This window comes from Thalassophryne amazonica, chromosome 3 (genome assembly GCF_902500255.1).
Source record: "Thalassophryne amazonica chromosome 3, fThaAma1.1, whole genome shotgun sequence".
Classification (NCBI taxonomy): Eukaryota; Metazoa; Chordata; class Actinopteri; order Batrachoidiformes; family Batrachoididae; genus Thalassophryne; species Thalassophryne amazonica.
The window spans coordinates 86,899,464-86,915,924 of NC_047105.1; the positions used below are offsets into that span (position 1 = coordinate 86,899,464).

Here is a 16,461-nt window from a genome sequence, read left to right on the forward strand (position 1 = left end):
CGTTCATCCTTGTGTACTGTTCCAACTCCGCAACACGGTTCTCCAGGTGCACCAGACGCCGGTCTTTCTCGGCATTCTGGATCCGGAGAGCCTTCACTTCTTCCACCAGCTCCATAATGGATTTCTGCCGCATTTTAACAACAGAGATTTCCTCAGACAAAAAGTCCAGGGACTTCTTGATATCGTCTCCCTCCTCCGCCGTCAGTGCCTTCTTCGGACCCATGGTCAGATAAATCCGCGCTGGCACCTCGGTAAAACCACGCCGGTGGAACTGCGCTGGCACCTCGGGCCTCGGTGAAGCCGCGCCAGTGGAACTGCGCTGACGCCTCAGGTCAGCGCACATCCACCGGCGTTGAAGCCAAGAGTAACGAGGCTTTGTTTTAAAAATGTAAGGAATAGAAAGTACAGATACTTGTGTGAAAATGTAATAAGTAGAAGTCAGAAGTAGGCAGAAAAATAAGTAATGGAGTAAAGTATAGATACCTAAAAAGTGTACTTAAGTACAGTAACGAAGTATTTGTACTTTGTTACTTGACACCTCTGCTACCAACGATACGATACATATAGCGATACATGACAATACTGACGATATAATGCAATTTGATGGAGATTAATTTACTCACAATGCGATACGGTGCTATTCAACATGATGCAAAGAAATTAAATCAAATTTAAATAGAAAATAAGTTGAAATTCAGTATGGTACTATGGTATTCTTCTTCTGACTCTGTTAGAGGCAGAGGATTTGTTTTACTCCTTATACAGTGAGGAAAATAACTATTTGAACACCCTTCAATTTTGCAAGTTCTCCCACTTAGAAATCATGGAGGGGTCTGAAATTTTCATCTTAGGTGCATGTCCACTGTGAGAGACATGATCTAAAAAAAAAAAAATCCAGAAATCCATTTGAAGTTCACCAGTGACCATCTGGATGATCGAGAGGAGGCATGGGAGAAGGTCATGTGGTCAGATGAGACCAGAATAGAGCTTTTTGGAATCAACTCCACTTACCATGTTTAGAGGATGAGAACAACCCCAAGAAAACCATCCCAACCGTGAAGCATTGGGGTGGAAACATCATACTCTGGGGGTGCTTTTCTGCAAAGGGGACAGGACGACTGCACCGTATTGAAGGGAGGATGGATGGGGTCATGTATTGCAAGATTTTGGCAAACAACCTCCTTCCCTCAGTAAGAGTATTGAAAATGGGTCATGGCTGGGTCTTCCAGCATGACAGTGACACCAAACACACAGCTAGGGCAACTAAGGAGGGGCTCCGTAAGAAGCATTCCAAGGTCCTTGGGTGGCCTGGCCAGTCTCCAGACCTGAACTCAATAGAAGTCTTTGGAGGGAGCTGAAACTCCAAACCTGAAAGATTTGGAGAAGATCTGTATGGATGAGTGGTCTAAAATCCCTGCTGCAGTGTGAGCAAACCTGGTGAAAAACTACAGGAAATGTTTGACCTCTGTAATTGCAAACAAAGGCTACTGTACCAAATATTAACATTGATTTTCACAGGTGTTGAAATACTTATTTGCAGCAGTAACATACAAATAAATTATTAAAAAAATGACCACATGACCTTCTCCCATGCCTCCTTTGGATCATCCAGATGGTCACTGGTGAACTTCAAACGGGCCTGGACATGTGCTGGTTTGAACAGGGGGACCTTGCTGTCCTGCAGGATTTTAAACCATGACAGCATCATGTGTTACTAATGTAATCTTTGTGACTGTGGTCCCAGCTCTCCTCAGGTCATTGACCAGGTCCTCCTGTGTAGTTCTGAGCTTTCTCAAAATCATCCTTACCCCACAAGGTGAGATCTTGCATGAAATCCCAGACCGAGGGAGATTGACAGTCATCTTGTGTTTCTTCCACTTTCTAATAAATAATCATAACAGTTGTTGTCTTCTACCAAGCTGCTTGCCTGTTGTCCTGTAGTCCATCCCAGCTTTGTGCAGGTCTACAGTTTTGTCCCTGGTGTCCTTAGTCAGCTCTTTGGTCTTGGCTATGGTGGACAGGTTGGAGTGTGATTGATTGAGTGTGTGAACAGGTGTCTTTTATACAGGTAACAAGTTCAAACAGGTGCAATTAATATAGGTAAAGAGTGCAGAATAAGAGGGCTTCTTAAAGAAAAATTAACAGGTCTGTGTGAGCCAGAATTCTTGCTGGTTGGTAGGTGTTCAAATACTTATTTGCAGCAGTAACATACAAATAAATTATTTAAAAAATCATACATTGTGATTTCCGGATTTTTTTTTTTTTAGATCATGTCTCTCACAGTGGACATGCACCGAAGATGAAAATTTCAGACCCCTCCATGATTTCTAAGTGGGAGAACTTGCAAAATCACAGGGTGTTCAAATAATTATTTTCCTCACTGTAAGTAGCAAATTTACCGGATTCAAAATTATGGAACAGGAATCAGTTCCCTCATATGTGGAACCTGCTTCATCACGCTGTCAGAACTTAAACACTAAACAGTAAGACAACATCACAATCAATGAGTGACTTAAAGTGAATCACTCATTGACAGAGTACTGCCTTGGCAAAAGTCATCCAGTCTTGCTGGAGGTTTACAATCTGAGGACTCTCGTCGTATGGTTTAGCAGCACGGCATTCTTTACAAATGACCTGCACCTCGTGAAGTTTCCCATCTTTTTTAAAACAGCCAGAGTATCTCCAAATGCCTGATTTAAATGTTTTAGGTGCGTCAAAAACCTCCAACCGCTCGCGGGCCTCCATGTTTGTTGTGGTAGAAATGTGCTTTCAGGCTTCCGTCCATGTTCAAAACAAAACACGGAGCAGGGATGGTGCATTCAATGTGCCTCAGAAAAAAAGCGATGCAAGCACACAGCGAGTGATGCGATCACAATTTCACCTGTCAGTTCCTAGTTGGAATAAAGTGGTTAACCTCAGATCTGACACGTTTTTGATCATTCAGTTTTTTCTTTCTTTTTCGTCTGCAGTGTTGGGGAAGGTCCGCAGTGCAGTAGGAAGTGCCCAGCTCCTCATGTCACAGAAGTTCCAGCAGTTTCAGGGATTATGCGAACAGAATTTGGTAGGTAAATATGACAAGCCCAGCTCGTACTGCCAGACTTGAGAGCTGAAAGAGGCCTAATGTCTTGTTTCTTCTTCAGATGGGAAGAGAGGTGCTTTAAATAAATATAAATGTTATTATAAATAAATAAATGCATTGGGATTAACAATAAGGGACTGCAGCCTGTGCAAACACAGTTGACAGTAAACCAGCAGACCATTTGTCATCAGTTGCCTCTTCAGTGACATAAAAAAAAAAAAAAAAAAATTTGAGCCTGATACCGGCACATGATGCTATTCTGTTATAATCACCCATCTACTCATGTCACATTCACCTTCCATTTTTTAGGTTTTTAAACATTTAGTTCAAATAAATTTTATTCATGCTGCTCCAATTCACAACATGTCACCCCAGGGTGCTGCAATGCACGTAAGGTTTAAACTCGGCCTCATCAACACTGCTTGCAGGCACCATGTAGCCCACCGGGAGCCTGTGAGGTGCCTGCAGTAGATGTTCTACAAATAGCAGTGTAAATGTTCATGGTTGACCCAGGATCTGTGGATTAATTGCAGAGTACATATGTGTGATTTTTTTTTTTTTTTTTTTTTTTTTGTCATGAGGACACATTTTTAAAATGATAACTCTGTTAATTTTGATACCATGGTAAAAGACAGCTTGGTGGATGCTCACAAGTGTCCATTGTCGATGCAGTAATGGTGAAAAGTGTGAGTAGAAGAAATACTGTTGCACGTTCATGCAGCCTGCTAAATCCGTTTTAAATAGCAGCATGCTGGGCTAAAGACAGCAGGCTCTGCAGACGTGTGAGAGTGCCCAAAGTCTGACACTCAAAAAAATTAGTCAAAGACAACTGCAGTATTCTAAATCATACATGGTTCATTTTGAAAAATACAATTTTTAGTATTTTTAGTTTAACTTTTTAATATGCCCTAAAGTTTAAAGCAGAACCATTTAAAAAATTTTATAACATTTTAAAATGAAATTGGTATCCTAATGTAGTCATTTTCATTGCTGGGTCAAGGTTTAGCTACACCACTGCACTGACTCACCTTTGTGTTCAGTCTTTAGCCCACTAATGGTTAGCGAAACACAGTGCGATTAGGTTGTAAATTTTCTCCAAAAGTAGTCAGATAAAAGTGGTTGACAGCGATGTTGCAGAGCAGAAAAAAATAAACTTTGCATTTTCAGGAGGAATGGGAGTAAGAGTGCTTTAGTCAAGTTGGTGAATGATTTGTATGTCTGATATGTGGCGTTGCTGTAGCCTTGGCTAAGCAGCGTATTGAGAGGCATTTTTCTACATGCCACCAAACGTTCGATGGTAGCTACCAATGGGCCAGCATATTAAGAGCCCAAAAGAACTCATGAACTCAAGGCAGCTTTAGGCAGACAAGTCTTTTTTTCACCAAGCTGACAAAACAATCCAAAGCAGGAAGGGAGACTTTGTTCAGAGTGGCACATTACCTGGCTAAGCGCAAAACTGCATTTTTGGACGAAGTCATCAAAGGAATGATGTCTGTAGCTGGTAAAGTATGAACATCTCCAACATAAGTGCTGTGAACGCATTCAGAGCAAAGTTGAACTTTTTTCTTTGTGCATTTGCAAAGTAAGAAATTCCTTAACTTTCCACTGGTGCAGTCAGTTCTGAATGGTAATGCCCCTCCATGTGTGACCTTAGACAGGACTGTAGAAAAGTACATCCAGGCTTGGGCAAGAGTTTGAAGAAAGATTTCATTACTTTTCCAAACTGTAGAGCATTCATTGTAAATCAGTTCAAATCAGTTCATGCAAGTTGATGTCACATACATTTCTGAGCAACTGGGTGAAGTATTCAACTTGAATGCTGATGAGTTTTAAATGGGAATCATTACGTTGCAAACTGACATTACTCTCAACGCCCATCAGGAGTCCCAGAACTTCTGGTGTCTTGTGGACTCAGAAATATATAAAGGTGTGCACACTGCAACCTTGAAAGTTGCACGTCTGTTTGGCTCAATGTATCTCTGTGAGCCACCTTTTCTGATAAAAAAAAAAAAAAAAATTTATTAAGAACTAACACAGAAATTGCTTAACCGATGTACACCTTGAAGATTTAATTAGATTTGCTGTGTCAACCTATACTCCTGACTACAGTGCACTGGTGAACTTAGTGCTATTTCAGGCTTCCCACGAGGAACCATTTGCATAAAACAATGCGTAAAATGCATTTTAAAGCTTAAAGTATGATTTATGTGCATTATGAAATGGCATTAAGTTGGAATCATTTAAGGATGCAATTATAAGACTTCCAAGTCTTGTATTGTGTGTTACATTAGACTAGCTCAGTGGTGTCCAAAGACATTCCAGAAAGGGCCGAGAAGGTGCAGGTTTTCTTTACAACCACTGACTCCAGCAGGTGATTTCATTGATTAACATCAGTTTGTGCAGATGGGATGAGTTTGTGCTCCACTGACAAACTCATCCCATCTGCACCCTCTCTGCCCTTTCTGGAATGTCTTTGAACACCACTGGACTAGCTGATTACTTGTCCCAGGGCAGAGACTGAAATGAAAACTTCGTGTTCACCAACAGAGTTATCACCTCCCACCTATTAGCGTAGGCTCATTTGTCATGAAATAAAATTTTGTTTTTTTTTTTGTTTTGTTTTGTAAAAGCAAAAACTCACCTGATTCTGTTAGAATATGATTTAAACATTAAAAATAGGATGCCATTTCTGTTTGTAAGAAAATGCTAATTAATTATTTAGAAGTGTACCTACAATTTACCCACTGTTCTTTGTAGGTGGGAAAACTTGCAAAATCAACAGGGGATCAAATATTTATTTGCCTCACTGTATATTAACCAACATGGCAGAGTCTTCATCTAACAAGAAGTCAAAAACTGTGGATTCTGGACTTGGCTTTGTCATCTGAGCAGCAAACTATCAGATTATACAAACTACTAGCGCGTTGCCCATGGGGATCCGCGGACTCTAGGTTGGGTAGTGCTTATAAAATAGGTAGCTGACATGTTTCAGGGGTGGTAATAAATTAAGCAAAGCTTGTATAATGAGTTGGAATGACGTGCGAGTCCAGCATGTTGAATTTAATGTTTCCTTGTGTCAGAAAACCTATATTTAGATACTTTGTTTATAACAGGGTTCCAGCTAGGACCATTTTAGTGCCGGGTAAGTTATGTGGTCGCGGCTCATAGCTTTGGGGGGGCAGTGGGCCCCTGGATCTGTGGCCCCCCGAAACTATATGGCTTTATACCACTAAAACATTCTTGGCAAGCCTTCTTTATTATTTAGTCTTACTTATGCTTTCTCCGACTTATTCAGCGCATGCGTGAACAGCACTGCTGGAGCGGTCCTCTGTGATTCGGGAAGCGATTAGAGCCGTTTTCGACAGACAAATTACAGAGAAAATGATTAATCCGCTATGAAATAATTACTTTATATACACAGCGTCCAGCACAGAGCATGTGGCAGGTGGTGGAACAAAGCACGGCGTCCAGCTGGGATCACAGCAGGTGGAATCATCACGATGACGTGTGTACAAGTGCGTGCAGCTAGTGTCACTGCACCATAAGCACCTTTCCCAAGGGTCCTTAGTGATTTTCCTGGTTTGGCTGGGGTTTTAACAGAGGATCCTCTGGTCTCAAGCCCAACGCTTAACCACTAGACTGTCACTTGCAAAAATGAAGCGGTGAAAAGATCAAGTTATTGTGTCCACATCAGCACCTCACCTCTGTGTGTTCCTTCACTCTGCATCTCTGCTTTTGGCACACGAACAGACTGCACACCTCTGCATGCAGATTAAAAACATAAAGCCCCAAAGAAAGTGGGACAGGACACACTTGTTTTGTGCTTGTATCAGAGGTGCTCAGACTGTACACTGGCACATACTCCGTGTGCCAGAGGAGGTGAAGTGTGCACCTCCTCCCACAGCTCAAGCAGCTGAAAAAGTGAAGCGTACAGATAAACAGAAGCTAGACAATAGAAAGCGACTGCAGAGGCGAATCCATTCCATTCAGTCTGGTAACTTTCTTTTCTTTTTCTTTTTGAGGTGTGACAGCTGCGCGTCTGACTTGTTTCTCGAGTAAACAGTCCTATCTCTGTCATTTGTACAGTTTTCTTATCCCATGTAAATATTCCACCTGCCCATATGAGTAAAATGAATCCCGTCCGAATAGAGCTTAAACCCGTAATAAAAGCTGTCATTATTCCTTTGGTGTTCCGACAGTTGTTAATGGAATGCTAAGTATTGAGCCTTATTAGTTTAGTAAACTAACAATGAATGCTTTGTTGATGTTGCAGTGACTAAACCATCCAAACCGTAGCACCATTAGAGGGTCTCTTTTGCAGTGACGTGCCATCATGATTTAACTATAAACATCTCCACAGGGAAGGGGCGAATTCACGTGATCACCTGTCTGTCTGACTGTGTGTAACAGATTATGAAAAGCATAGCTGTCTGGTCTCACCAAAGCACAGTGGCTTAGTGCTTAGTACTGTAACCTCATTGCGATAAGGTCCCAGGTTTGCTTTCAATCTGGTCCTTTCTGTGTGGAGATTGCATGTTCTCCTGTGTTTCCGTGGGTTCCCTCTGGGTGCTCTTGCTACCTCCCGTTTCCAAACACATGAAGGTTAGGTGAATTGGTGACTCTAAACTGTGAATGTGTTTGTTTGTATGTGTGTTGACAGCCAACCTGCTCAGGGTCACCAGGGTTGTGCAATGACCGCTGGGATAGGCTCCAGCTCCCCCATAACACTTAACTGGAATAAGTGGGTTTTGGAAATTGATAGATGTGTGAATGTAATGCAACATCTTCAAAGAACCTGTGGTTTTGAATTTTGTAGTGTTTGCCACAGCCACCAGATGGCAGGTTTTACCCCATACATGTATCTGACTGTTACAGACCTGACTTGTGGATCTTGGTGTTGCTGTCAGTAGAGCGGTGGGTCACAAACTGGTGGAAAGGAGCCCCATGTCTCCTCGAGTGTTTAGTCATCTCTATGGACCAGTCTGCCTGAGGCGTTCCAGATGATGGCTGTTTCAGAGCAGGAATAACTTTGACATTTAGCTTGCTGAAAACATGGATAATATGTGTGCAGGCGTTGCATGAACAAACTTTTGTCTAAAATCTGTTTGTCTTTCCTGTGACTATGCATAAATGGTTTAGGTTTTTGGCAATGCTGAACCATTTATCTCATCAATGGAATGTGAATGTGTGTGACTGAACAGGATGAAGGTCTGAATGTACCCTGTGTTGTCTGGACTCCTGCTCAGTAAAAACCTCATGCTGTCATTTGGCTCCCTCTACTGCTCAAGTGGGACATAGCAGCGCTGTTGTAGATGTCTGAGATACTGTCTGTGCATTAAAAAAAAATTCCCAGATGTCTCAATACTGAGCAAAGATGTTGCCATTCCATAGCCATCACATCCTAAAATGTATCTTTTTTTCCCCCTGTAAAAAAAAAAAGAAAAAAAAAGTGTGAGTCCCATACACTTTTTACTTTGCTACAGGGATGTGATTCTTCGAGTTTTCCCCTGTAAATAATTTTTATTTCACATTGTGCCTTGAGGACATCACATTTGTTTTCTTATTTTTCTGTGTTGGCTGGATGCTCTACACCTTTATTCTACTGAAGCAAATTAAACTGCTCATGCTCCTCCAAATTACAAAGAATAAACGGAAATCCCTGTGGTTCTACAGCTCCGGCTGAACTTAAGTTTCATGATTATGAATGCAAGCCTGGTATGTACACACAGTACCTGACCCACAAATGCTGTACCCACTGTCCTGATTATCACATGATGGACCCATGTAGGACAAATTATTTTTAGAGGTGATCTAATTTGGTTCAGTGTATCTTCTCAGTTGAAGTTGGTTGTGATTTTGTGTGCTGTATGATATTTGTTAAAGCAGTAGTGAAGCGTCAGACGAAATCAAACTTTAGTGCTGTACAGAGTTGGATATCGAACACTCTTTGGGTCGCCAAACTGAAAACATTGTGACTAGATTGCTTTCTGGAGGACTAGAAACTGTTTGTAAATGCAGTTTATGAAGTTGTAGAGCCCAAATCAAACAGGTCAGTATGAGAATGTCTTTCATATACTCTATAATCTCCTCATTTTTCCTTCTTCACTCAGTCCTTCTCTTCTTTTCAGAATGTGACTACCAATCCGCGACCCACAGCTCAGGACTTGGCTGGCTTCTGGGACCTGCTGCAGCTCTCCATTGAGGACATCAGCCTCAAGTTTGATGAGCTTTACCATCTCAAGGCCAATGACTGGCAGCCCGTGCCGTCCGCGGCTGCACAGTCACCCCCTGACCGGAAGGTACTTCCCACCCTTGCTGCCCAGTGCCCTGGCTGGGGTAGGAAAGCCGCCGAAACCGGCCTCTCTCCTCCCACCAACACCACCATTCTCCAACTTTTTTTTTTGTTGTTGTTGTTGTTTTAAATTTTACCTCCAACTTACCCCAGTCTCTGCGTGGAATGAGTGCTAACAGCTTCCTGTCCAACACAGAGGAGCTGCAAAGATCCCTTTAAGCATGCATGGAAAACTTCATCTCAAAGAGGGCTGTCAGTGGGGTGTTTCAGTGTGAAGCCCCGCTTTGAGCATGCATGTGTCACCGTGTTCGTCACAGTGGAGCATGTCTGTCTCATGTGACAGACAGTATGCACACTTGCTTTTGCACCTTGTGTTTAAGCACCCTTCGGATGCCTGTTTGTCATTTGTTGGTCCGTCTGTCTGCTACCTGTCATGGTGGATGTGTTAACAGCTTTGGCTTTGTGTTGCCTTGTCATGCAAACACCGTGATGGTCTTGTGATTCATGAAGGTGCTTTCACTTTCATCCAGTGTGCTCCCAGTTCCAAGTGTCATTTTAACGTCTTTCAGAATTGCATTTGTCATTATAATTGTTTTTCTTCAATGTTGGTCTTGACTTGTTCACCTTAATTGCTAAATGTTACGTTATGTCTCTAACATCTTAATGTGTTTGTCAAAGGTCTGTCTGCCAAAACTGTCTGAACAGATATGAACCTTCATTATCCAGTTTCTCATTGGGTTTTATCTCTCCTTTTGTCATTGGTTTCTTCTTTCATTTTCCCGTGTGTCTGCCTCCACATCCCACCCTCTGTCTGCCGTGTTTCATCCGTACTACAGGACGAGGGAAAGGCGGCTCCTCCAGTGTCAAAGAAGACCGGTAAAGGGCGGCCGGCACTGGGTCGGGAGAAGAGTGCTGACTCCTCATCAACTTCTTCTTCGGCCTCAGCAGAGAAGCAGAGACAGGAGGCTCGCAAACGCCTGCTGGCTGCTAAAAAGGCTGCTTCGTTTCGCCAGAACTCAGCCACAGAGAGTGCAGACAGCATTGAGCTCTTTGTCCCTGAGGACCAGACACGCCTATGAGAGACAGGGACTAGGGTTGAACCAAAGGACAGATAAGTGGTATTAAAACATCTGGAAAGAGTAAAGAAAAACAAAACTTTAGCCATGTGAATGCTACTGTGATGAACATGGATGAGGAGGGTGGCGTAACTTCCCAGCGATAAGGGTTGGGGTGGGGGGGTGATTTAGACATTTTGCACAAAACAGTGATAGGCTGGTCCTGATGGCAGCAAGCACTTATTTAAAAGAGAAAAAGAAAAATACTTTCTTTTTTCTTGTTTTTTTTTTTTGTTTTTTTTGGACTTAGGTTGTTGAAGCAGAAGAATTGTTGTTTGAGGGTGCCATTGAAAACCTCAGCTGAAGAACTTTGTCATTTATTAATTTCTCTTGATATTGTTAAATGGTGAATGATGCTTATATTCTAAAGAGACTACATGAAGACTGTTTGAAAATGTTCCTGTAGTTGACTGTAAGTTTGAGTGAGTGGGCAGAATTCAAGCTATATGCACTTCTTTGACCCCTTGCCATCCTCTTCCCAGATCATTGGCCAGCTTGTAGCTTTGCACAGCACCACCTTGTGGCCAACACACACACACACACACACACACACACACACACACACACACACACACACACACACTGCATGCTACGTCCACTACACACAGGCGCACACACGTCTTCCAAGGATTTAATTTCTTATCATTTTTACTTATCATTTTCATTGATATAAATCTTCATTGTAACTTGGCCAATAGATTTGGGGGGATTCTTTGTTTTGTTTTTTATATATATTTTCAAATTGAAAGTTGGTTTTTGAAGATGGTTTTAAATAAGTTAATCTAGCTCATGTCTAAAAATGTTTTTTGTGTCAAAATGTTGTTTCATCTCTAAATGATTTTTGAATGAACGCACATCTCTTTTAGTATGATGACTGAGGTTTTTCAGTCAGTCATAACAGCGACCACAGTGTGTGAATATTGTGTGTAAGAAAGCGTCTTAGCCTCCCGTTCAGGCTTTTGTGCTTATGTTCCATGAAATATTGTTTTTTTGTTATGTTTGTTTGAGCTCTAAATACGGATCAAAATAAATCAATCTGGACTTCTTTTTTTTTTTCATTCCTAGTAGATGGTTGATTTCCAGTGTTTTATGTTATGATAAATTAGCATTCTACTCACATTTTTAATTTGGTTTTTCTTGAAAAAATCCAATGGGTTCAGTATGTAGGGTAATCTGTAGGGATAGCTCAACCCTATGTCTCCCCATTTCGTGATGGCATCACGAAAATTACATTAATCTGTTAATTTGTGCTCCCGTCACGAAATCTTCATGACGGGAGCACAAATTCATTTTGTGACTGTATTATGAAATGTAGGGCGATGCGGGGGTTAGGGGGTCTGTGGGGTTATGGTTAGGGGAAGGGGTAGGGTTACAAAGAGTAGGGAAAAAGTCACCAACATGTGACTCATTTTCTACAGGAGCACGAAGAAAAGCGTGAGACTGAACTGGATAGGTTCAGAAATGTCTTTTATTACGTTTCTAAAACTGTTTTATCTCATGACTGAAACTCATCCATCTCATTTTATTTGTCAGCATGAATATTTTCCCCTTTGAACATCACCCAAAGAAAAAAAGAGTGGCTTCAATTAGTTATTGGTTTCATCGATTACTGACAGCAGCCTGTTTATTTTTGTGGAATACTTATGGTACCTTGACACTTGCACAAACTTGATCCCCGCACTGCCGTGCAATTCTTCGTGCCAATGCGTCCCACTTGACGCCGCAATATATAAAATAATCATTTTGTAGCCAAAGATGCATTTGATCTCATAACTTGGTTGATGAAACCATCTCATTGCCCCCAGAAACACAGAGAAATTATCCACAGCTGCAGGTTGACTCAAGTACGTCGTGTGGTGTAGAACGCATTTGGAATCTTGTCTCAAAGGTAATTATTTATAACACATATATAGAATAATGGATTGGTAAAACGGATTTTCATTCCTTCTCATGAGTTAGATAATGTATCTGTAAACTTATGTTTATTATAAATGTAACATCTCACCTTCAAGTTCAGATATCATGCGTGCAGTGACGCGCAGTGTTTTTGAATAGGTTGTGCAATATTCATGACTAGTTCATGCAAGTAGCACAAAATTAATGCATGCCAGAAATTTTGAGCATTTCAAAATTTTCTTTGTGCTCTGGCACGCAGCTACGCACAGTTTACAACAGTTTACAGTAACTTTACTCCCACCAAATAATAAAGCCATGAATAATGAGCCGCATATGGATTTGACAGTGATTATTTGAATAATGATCCCCATATAAATCTATCACGTATCCGCTACTAAGGTGCCTCTATGTGCCTCTCTGTTCCACACGTCAGGAATCAGCCTCTAGTGAGCCACGACTGACCTGTCATTTGAGCCCTGTCCAGCTTCGAATGGCTCGTGTCGCAGCATATGAGCCACGTCAAGGCACATATGATCCATGTAGCACCGTGTAACGCGACGGTGGTGCATGTTTAGGCATGGGTTTGGTCCAAACCTCCAGCCTCGCACACTTGGTCCCTTTTTAAAGTGTGGGTTTTCAGTTCACAGCATCCATTCAAGATGTCAGTTTTTTTTTTAAATGCAGTCAAAAAAAAGACACTCCTGCACAGTCCTGCCGGTGTGCGCATTCCTGTGTCAGACTGCAGTTTACATGTGTTCCAGAGTCAGTGGCCGCTTTAATTATATACACCTGTAACTGTGTTGATCACTTCCCCCAAAAAACACATCCATAGACCAGCTAGAACCGAACCACGGGTTCCTGGACAGTTGCCTCTGCGCTTCTTTTCGCTGGCTTTATTTTGACACCAGTGATCCAGTTTTTAACTTTGTGTTTGTCCGTTATCATCTGCAGAATCGCTCTTTTGCAAGCTGGTGTTCTGCGTAAATGCTTTTCTTGAGTGCGAGTCATTGCGTCAGTGCGCACACACAGAGGACCTCATCTGAGCCATTAAAACAACATTTTAAATCTATCATAAACATACTTTTACAGCAGCTTATAAAGAAGGAATGAACATGCAACTGTTTTACCATGCTACTACAATCTAAACATTACGAATAAACAAACCTTTTAGGCTGTTCCAAATATGTTCTCCACCTCAGTGCATGAGACAGAGAGAGGAAAAAAGCTGCAAATGAAATAATCCTGTGATTCCAGAAGTGAATAGAGGTGTTTTCAACATCCAAACTGACAGAAAATTATTAATCTGCTCCAAAATAATTATTTTATACACAGCGTCTGGCACACAAAGCAGGTGGGATTGTCACAATGAAGTGCACAAGAGGGCTGAGCCAAAATAGCCTGTCCAAAATAGCCTGCCCTGTCCTCGTAGCTGTCAGGCACTCGGATAATGGGCTTTTAACAGCCTTGTCCTCACTACAAACATACCTCTAAAATCCTCGTTTGTCCTCGTAGTACCTCGTACACAAACTGTCGCAAGCTGTTGTTGCTAAATTTTGAACTTCTTGAAACTACTTCCACGCTCAGAGATGAGCCTCGTTAGCTGAATATTCTGCCTCTAAGCATCACTATTCTCCCACGATTGTTGAATAACTGGACTCATTCCAAAAAAAACATGCTATGTGACTCATTACTCATCCTTCATTACCTCTGACATTTTTCAAACTTGGGCCTATTTTTACGTTTTTGGGTTCAGCTTTACACGCAGGACAAAAACTATTTTAATTGCTTCAGCATTTACTTTGAATGTTTTAAACTGTCACAGACAAAACTTATATACTTGTACACTGTAAGCACATGAGGCAAGCTAAAATCATCATTGTAAAAGACCTCTTGTTGTCACTAAATATGCTTAAATATCATTAGACATGTCAAGAAAAGTGGAGATGTTAGTGCAGGATTACTGTATTTACTGGTATACAAATAACCAATGCTTATGAGTACAATGGTAAGAATAGTTCATGAGGTGAAAGATGGAATGTTCTATTCCATGAAATATTCTTTCTTTTGCATGAAAGAAAAAAAATTCATTGTTTATTTTATACAACTCCAATTCCAATGAAGTTGGGACATTGTGTGAAATATAAATACAGTAAAAACAGAATACAATGATTTGCAAATCCTCTTCATTCTATATTCAATTCAGTATACAAAAGACAAGATATTTAAATGTTCAAACTGATAAACGTTTTTGTTTGTGTGCAAATATTTGTTCATTTTGAAGTGGATGCCTGCAACACGTTTAAAAAAAGTTGGGACTGGGCAACAAAAGACTGGGAAAGTTGATGAATGCTCAAAGCGCACCTAATTGGAAACAGGTGAGTGTCATGATTGGGTATAAAAGGAGCATCCTCAAAAGGCTCAGCCGGTCACAAGCAAAGCTGTGCGAGGATCACCACTTTGTGAACAACTGTGTGAAAAAATAGTCCAACAGTTTAAGAACAATGTTTCCCAACGTTCAATTGCAAGGAATTTAGGGATTTCATCATCTACAGTCCATAATATAATCAGAAGATTCAGAGAATCTGGAGAAATTTCTACATGTCAGCGGCAAGGCCAAAAACCAACATTGAATGCCCGTGACCTTCAATCCCTCAGGCGGCACTGCATTAAAAACCAACATCATTGTGTAAAGGATCTTACCACGTGGGCTCAGGAACACCTCAGAAAACCATTGTCAGTTGAAACAGTTTGTCGCTACATCTACAAGTGCAAGTTAAACCTCTACCATGCAAAGCGAAAGCCATACATCAACAACATCCAGAAACGCCGCCGCCCTTCTCTGGTCCTGAGCTCATTTGAAATGGACAGACGCAAAGTGGAAAAGTGTGCTCTGGTCTGATGAGTCCATATTTCAAATTGTTTTTGGAAATCATGGACGTCGTGTCCTCTGGACAAAAGAGGAAAAAGACCATCCAGATTGTTACCAGCGCAAAGTTCAAAAGCCAGCATCAGTGATGGTATGGGAGTGTGTTAGTGCCCATTGCATGGGCAACTTACACATCTGTGATGGCACCATCAATGCGGAAAGGTACATCCAGGTTTTGGAGCAACACATGCTGCCATTCAAGCAGCGTCTTTTTCAGGGACGTCCCTGCTTATTTCAGCAAGACAATGACAAGCCATATTCTGCAAGTGTTACAACAGCATGGCTTTGTAGTAAAAGAGTGCGGGACGGGTACTAGACTGGCCTGCCTGCAGTCCAGATCTGTCGCCCATTGAAAATGTGTTGCACATTATAAAGTGCAAAATACAACAAGGGAGACCCCAGACTGTTAAGCAACTGAAGTCGTACATCAAGCAAGAATGGGAAAGAATTCCACCTACAAAGCTTCAACAATTACTGTCCTCGTTTCCCAAATGCTTGAGTGTTGTTAGAAGGAAAGGTGATGCAATACAGTGGTAAACATACCACTGTCCCAACTTTTTTGAAACATGTTGCAGGCATCCATTTCAAAATGAGTAAATATTTGCATAAAAACAATCAAGTTTATCAGTTTGAACATTAAATACCTTGTCTTTGTAGTGTATTCAATTGAATATAGATTGAAGAGGATTTGTAAAGCACTGTATTCTGTTTTTATTTACATTTTACACCACGTCCCAACTTCATTGGAATTGGGGTTGTATAACACCTAACAATCCTGATGATGTAGTCCATACCTGTTGCCATATCTTGACTTCTTCATGTACAGACTGCCGTCTGTGTCCCTCAGTCCAGGTAAAAATCGTGACAGAAATTTGTAGAGCTCTTAATCCGGCAGTGCTTGTACTTCAGGTAGCGACATCCCAGCAAATACTGCAAATGCCTCCAGACGGTTTATGGTGTACTGTTTTTTGTGTTACAAGAATGAGCACCTTTAATAAAACAAATGCCACTATGGCAAATGGGATGAATGATCCATATCACATGACATACAAACCACCAATCAAATGACAGGGATCTATTCAGGCGTTGTATAATACTGTATGCAGTGGTATATAAAGCAAAACCCTAATTATAAGCAGTGAAATCATGTTTT

The 16,461-nt window shown here is 41.3% G+C and overlaps 1 protein-coding gene across 4 annotated transcripts in view; it reads left to right on the forward strand.

Moving 5' to 3' along the window:
• dlgap4b (discs, large (Drosophila) homolog-associated protein 4b) overlaps positions 1 to 10,509 on the forward strand; it is a 529,323-nt gene extending 518,814 nt beyond the window's left edge. For 2 of the 4 annotated variants that reach the window (XM_034167027.1, XM_034167028.1), the window contains exons 11-13: positions 2,970 to 3,061; positions 9,208 to 9,378; positions 10,208 to 10,509. In XM_034167027.1, coding sequence (XP_034022918.1) covers positions 2,970 to 3,061; positions 9,208 to 9,378; positions 10,208 to 10,450 — 506 coding nt within the window. In that variant the 3' untranslated portion in view covers positions 10,451 to 10,509. Of the gene's footprint in view, positions 1 to 2,969; positions 3,062 to 9,207; positions 9,416 to 10,207 lie in introns of all 4 variants that reach the window. The other 2 variants (XM_034167029.1, XM_034167030.1) reach the window with 2 other exon arrangements.
• Positions 10,510 to 16,461: the final 5,952 nt, after the last annotated feature.